The sequence below is a fragment of the Anneissia japonica genome, unplaced genomic scaffold, assembly GCF_011630105.1.
Source record: "Anneissia japonica isolate Jap-2015-1 unplaced genomic scaffold, ASM1163010v1 scaffold6792_len961167_cov158, whole genome shotgun sequence".
NCBI lineage: Eukaryota > Metazoa > Echinodermata > Crinoidea > Comatulida > Comatulidae > Anneissia > Anneissia japonica.
Window position 1 is genome coordinate 601,242 of NW_022701523.1, and position 6,000 is coordinate 607,241.

Genomic DNA, 6,000 nt, shown 5'->3' on the forward strand with positions numbered 1-6,000 from the left:
TGTTGTGTCTACCATAATACATTACCGGTATTATAACAGTGTATTAAAATTGACATGGTATTTGTTGTTTTTTTATCCTAAAATATTTTCCCTTGACTCTAAGTATACACCATTTTATTATGTTTCTCTATGTTTGCTATATTGAACTTGAGGCGGTGGTAATGGTGATCCTCATATCCGCACACTAGACGGTACGTCTTATACATTTAACGGGCATGGCGAGTATACATTTGTTGAAGCACTCAACGGACAATTCGTCATGCAGTGCCGGACAGAACCAATCACAGGTAAGCTGTCAAAATGATGATTTCTATTTTTTTAATCATTATTATTATTATTATTATTATTATTATTATTATTATTATTATTATTATTATTAATATATAAAAACTATATAAATTTCAAACTGCTAATTTGTATTGTTCAAAAATAATAACTTAATCTTAATGGACCTCTTTTTGACAGGAAGAAATGCAACTCGGTTTACTGCAATGGCTGCAGCATTTGACGGAACAGATAGTGTTCACATTGGCCTAAGTGAGCGTAGAGGACTCGATGCTCGCATCAAATCCGAGAGTGGATGGCAATTGGTTGACTTTGAACGTACCCAATACTGGACGTTTAACGGTAGAAAAATTTGAATAATTATTTTTATATGCGTCAATTCTGAACAAAATGTACTTTCTATGTTGTCGGTATGTGCTTACATAAATCAGAGCAAAACATTATTCAATTATACAAAAAAAAATAAATAAAATGAAATGCCAATTAAAAAAAATTTTCACATAATTTGAAACACTTTTTCTAAAATTCACTCATTTAAAATTTAAAGTGGGTGACATTTTCTTATAAGCAACTTAGAATTTGATCAAATAGTTCGAACGTTAATTTCACAATATTTCTGGTATAAAAATAAGAATCAAATGATAAGAATTGTAAATAGGTACACACAAATCCACCTTCAATGCGCTTACGATTATGACAGTAATCTTTATCTGAAAAGCAACAGACACTACCGTAACGTATAACACTACCATATCCTAAGAAACAGAAACAAACACGGTTGAGGAAACCAGCATTAACGTTTTGTATACTAGCATTTTGTAATCTCCAACAATTATTGAGGCTCGATTTTATCGCTCGAGTCTAATAATAAAGGTAGAAGAGTGGTATAAACAGGCGTTTCAAGCCCCTTAAACATAGATCAGTGGTTTAACTTTATAACAGCGTCTAATTTACATCAAAATTATCACCTGCAATCAGTCTGTGCTCAGCTATGATATAGGCTTAATGAAGAAATAATAACTAATAACGAAGTTGACCAATTTTTATTATCAGGAATATCAGTTTATAAACCAGACGATGGAGAGGTCAGTATAATGGTAATCTTCGAAGTTGGCATTGCATTTACCATTAAAGAAACTAATGACGTCATGTCAATAATATTTTACGGAACTGAATCGATGAAAGGAACCACAAGAGGGCTTCTAGGAACCTGGAATGATGATAAAAACGATGACTTCTTTACACCTAGTGGCAACGTCATTAGTATAAACTCTACATTACAAGAGATACATTACAACTTCGGCCAACTATGTATGTTAAAGTCGTTCAAAAATACATGTTATATTTATTCATTTTTATCTGTAATGGCTGCATTTTTACTTATAGTTTAAGCATTGCTGATTAACAAAACGATATTCGGTGTCGCTTCCAAACACCGCTTAACACATCTCACAGGGGTCCATTAGTCGAAGCAACCGATAGCTCCAAATGTAAATGTTTAAAATGGCAATCAAAAATAAAAAGTCTCTAGTCTGCACCGCGCCCGATGAGGGCAGTTCTTCTTCGAGGGGTCATGAATCCACTATCTACCACCCGCGTCACTCCCGATATAAATAAATTTAAATATAATAGAATATTATAAAACAAGCCACAATTGTAAATAATTATTATTTCAACCGAAGCTATAACAAAGTACGGAGAATGCGAAAGGAAACAAATTAAATACTAAGTGTGACAGTAAATGCAATGGTACTAGTCATTACCGTTGGCACAGACCAATGTTCTATATAGTTATAAGTATTTCTCACTGTATTCTCTAGGGAGCATTGATCCACAAGATGCTCTATTTTACTATGAGCCAGGAGAAGCCCACAATGACTACAGTAATCCTACGTTTGTGCCACTATTTGAGATTCCAAACAACGTTGATGCCGATGAAGTCAAACGGGTTTGTGGCGACAACTTCGAGTGTATGTTTGACTACCAAGCCTCTGGAGATCCAGAGATTGCACAGGCTACCCGAACGAACGTCGAGAATTTGAATAATGTCGTGGCATCTTCTGCACCAGGTAGGCAAAGATGTTCAGGACAGGCACAAAAAAGAATAGGTCTGGGATTGGAGGGGATGAAGTTAGGCCAATAATTATTTTGAATGTTCTTTTCAGTGTTAAAATATTTTTTTTATAACAACTTTATATCTCTCCAGCAGATTTTGAGTATTTTGCAATGCCATTACTCTTATGGTCATTATTAACAACCCATAAGTAACCATAGCACTATGTGGTATTTGTGTAAATTAGCATTTGCTATTACAATATTATAATTTAAAGTATTTAGTTTATGGTGCGATTAATATTAATATTAATATATATGTATACTGTCTCTTATACACATAGATGTGTATAAGAGACAGGCATTTGGGGTGACCAATAATTTCATTTTTCTTTCTTTTTATTATAGTTGTAGCATGTCCTTTTGTTCCTGTGCCGATCAATGGCACCAAAAATGGTACTTCAAATATAGAAGGTAGTCACCTGATATTTACCTGTGACCCTGGATTTGATCTTCTCGGAAGTGACGACATAGTCTGTCAAGCAAATGGAACTTGGTCGAGCGACGCACCAATCTGTCAGCAAAGTAAGCTGTGTTTATCAAAGATTGTTGTTATAAACATTGTACATTGTACTTAAAATATAATCTTGCAGGCATATTTTTCGATATAAAGTTTTTTTTTTTTCGTGCATCTTATTATATAGATCCGATTTAAAGGATGACAGATTGGTTGGTTGGTTGATTGATTGATTGATTGCTTAGAATGTATTATTAAGCACTTTTTAATGCAATTTATAATTGTTTCTAAAGTATTGTGTAGGTTTATTGAGACACCAGTTAATGGGAAGACGAATGGTCAACAACAGACAGTTTGCAGTGTTCTTCAATTCAGCTGTGACGAAGGGTACGAAGTGCAAGGATCAGAAGAGATAATATGTCAAGAAAATGGCGAATGGTCTGGAGAACCGCCAATATGTGATGGTTAGTACAAACATGTATCGGATACATTGTTCTTTACTTTATCCAACCTAATGTCATGCGAGGTTTATTCGAGTAGTGGAACAAAACTTCAATTAAAACCCGACGCTGGCCGGGTTTGAACTAGGGTCATCAGTACAAGAAGCAGGAACTTTACATTTCGGCGTAAGTGGAACCTGAGACAAAAACTGTATATGAATTGATATATATCGCAAGTGAAACAACGCAAGGAAAAAAAAAAAAAAACCAAAAAAAAAAAAAAAAAAAAAAAAAAAAACAATGAGAGTTCTCAACACACTTTGAATAATAGAGATCAATACTCTTATCAGATTTAAGGCATTTTAACAAGACATAGGCCTAATTACCGAAAACATATTTTAAATACATAGATCTTAATTATTATCGCTAAAGTGTCTTGGGGTAATGTTTTAATACATATTTAAACGGTTAAGGAAAAAGAAATATTAAGATACGGGATCCCGACATGTCAGAATTGTTAAGCAAGAAATAGAACTAGAAATTGGGCAAAATTATGGTCCTTCATCAGTATATATATGACGGAGAGGATAGATCAGCATGCCTGTATACTACATCATTATAATTCAACCATCATATAAAGGAAGTATTTCAAGCAGTAATGATGGATACGCTTTATTTTGCAGAATCCACTTCCTTACCTCTGATTATTGGCCTTTCGGTGCTTGGCGTGTTTATTGTCATCATTTCTATTGTTCTCATCTTATACGGATGCAGTAAGAAAAATAAACAAAAGAAAGTCTACGTTCAACCAATGACGTGAGTTCAATACTAACTCTTTTTAAGCATTATAAAGTACATTATGCAATATACACCGACAATTGAATGAAAGAAGATATAGAAAATATACTCAGCACAACAGGAAGTAGTCCATATTGATATACTCTTCTTAATAAGAATTAATTTGGTAATAACAACATTTCTTGAAACAATATTTCGCTTTCTTCCCCTTACGTAGGTACACAAACAGAAAAAAAAAAAAAACACCAGACCACTGAAAATACTAGAGTTACCCTAAACAAAGATTAACATTTTACTTATTAACATATTGAAGTGAAAATGTAACAATTCAGTGAAAAATAAAACCATGATTTAGAACGTCAAAACGCCAAAGTTTCAGTTATTCAATTTAAACTAGTGTGTAGGTACAGTTATATATTTTGAAGTTTATTATTTAAGTAATCTCTTCTATTATACTATTAAATAAGCAATTCAGCGTTCTATTTCAATCGCTGTGGCTTAGATTTATTTTAATGTATTTCATTCATTGAAATTTTATTTAAAAAATCGCTTTGATATGAACACACACAAGGAAGTACACATACCACCGAACACTAAACAGATGATGCATTGTAGAATCTTCAACATTAGGAAGTACAACCTAGCTTGATTAGATTTTAAGGTTTCTTAACAGACAATTAAATATTTGGCCAATAAACTGATGACATAATGTATGTGACTAATTGTTTTGTTCATTTGATTCAGGGACCTTCAAGACAGTGGAAAATGTGCCGTCAGTGAGAACGCAAATGCAACTACAGAACAATAAAAATAAGACTTCATCAACATTAGCCTGTATAGTATTTTTAATTTTATGTAGATTGTCTAATTTATAATAATTTCTTCTCAATAACTTAAACATTTAGAAAATGAATAGAAGATGCATAATTTAGATGTACAAATAATTGACTAATTATTATTTTAAAGTTATTAACACATTTAGAATGCCTAAAACAATATTGTTTACATAGGTGCTTTTTGTTATCTGCGTATTTTTGATGTAGATATAAGTTGTTTGTATCTAAGAATAACTGGGTCCTTAGGCTTCGTGTATCTTTTACAATAAGCTAACGCTAGCATCTATCACATATATTTCAATTACTGATTTCAAAGAATGTGATTTGTAAAGGTATAGTAAAGCTTAAGATTAATCGTCAAATAAACTTTTTGCTGTTATTATTTATTATCACACATTTCCTGATAACCTTGTTATTATTTATTATCACACATTTCCTGATAACCGAATCCCATGTGGATAATTTATTGGTTAACATAATACAGTAAGGCAGTATAGTGCATAAACACACCCTCCCGCTGGGAGCCTATTTCACTCATATGCTTTTAAATCACTTTAAATACAAGTATCCTATTCGATATTCAACAAGCTGAAAATAATGAACAATGAAGGTCGTATCTTAAAGATATCTGACAGATTGGCCACTTTGATATCAGAGCTATATTAAAATAATGAGGTCAGACATTTTAAAAGAATGAATAAAACTAAAAGTCTACCTGGATCACTAAAATTCCTTCGTGGTCTAGTGGTATTGACGTTCACCACATATGCAAAAGTTTATCGGTGCGAGTCCTGGGTGGAGCTGCGTTTTTATTTTACTTTTCTTTTTCTCCTCTGTTACGTTTATATTATTTATTGCATCATTTTGCTATATATATGTTTATATATATATATATATATATATATATATATATATATATATATATATAAAAAATATGATAATTTATCATAAATCAAGATAGACGTTAACACTGTTAAATTATATAATAATCATCAAAGATAGGTAAATACAGTGTTAGAATAAGGACATAATAATACATCGTGTAGCATAGCTCTCAACGAATGTAGTCTGT

General features: G+C 32.1%; 1 protein-coding gene across 1 annotated transcript in view; it reads left to right on the forward strand.

Annotated features, from left to right (window-relative positions):
- Window positions 1-5,776, forward strand: part of LOC117103601 (sushi domain-containing protein 2-like) — a 28,853-nt gene extending 23,077 nt beyond the window's left edge. The window contains exons 10-17 of the mRNA XM_033244182.1: window positions 153-287; window positions 466-627; window positions 1,339-1,596; window positions 2,106-2,354; window positions 2,746-2,922; window positions 3,148-3,318; window positions 3,978-4,110; window positions 4,837-5,776. Coding sequence (XP_033100073.1) covers window positions 153-287; window positions 466-627; window positions 1,339-1,596; window positions 2,106-2,354; window positions 2,746-2,922; window positions 3,148-3,318; window positions 3,978-4,110; window positions 4,837-4,900 — 1,349 coding nt within the window. The 3' untranslated portion in view covers window positions 4,901-5,776. The remainder of the gene's footprint in view (window positions 1-152; window positions 288-465; window positions 628-1,338; window positions 1,597-2,105; window positions 2,355-2,745; window positions 2,923-3,147; window positions 3,319-3,977; window positions 4,111-4,836) is intronic.
- Window positions 5,777-6,000: the final 224 nt, after the last annotated feature.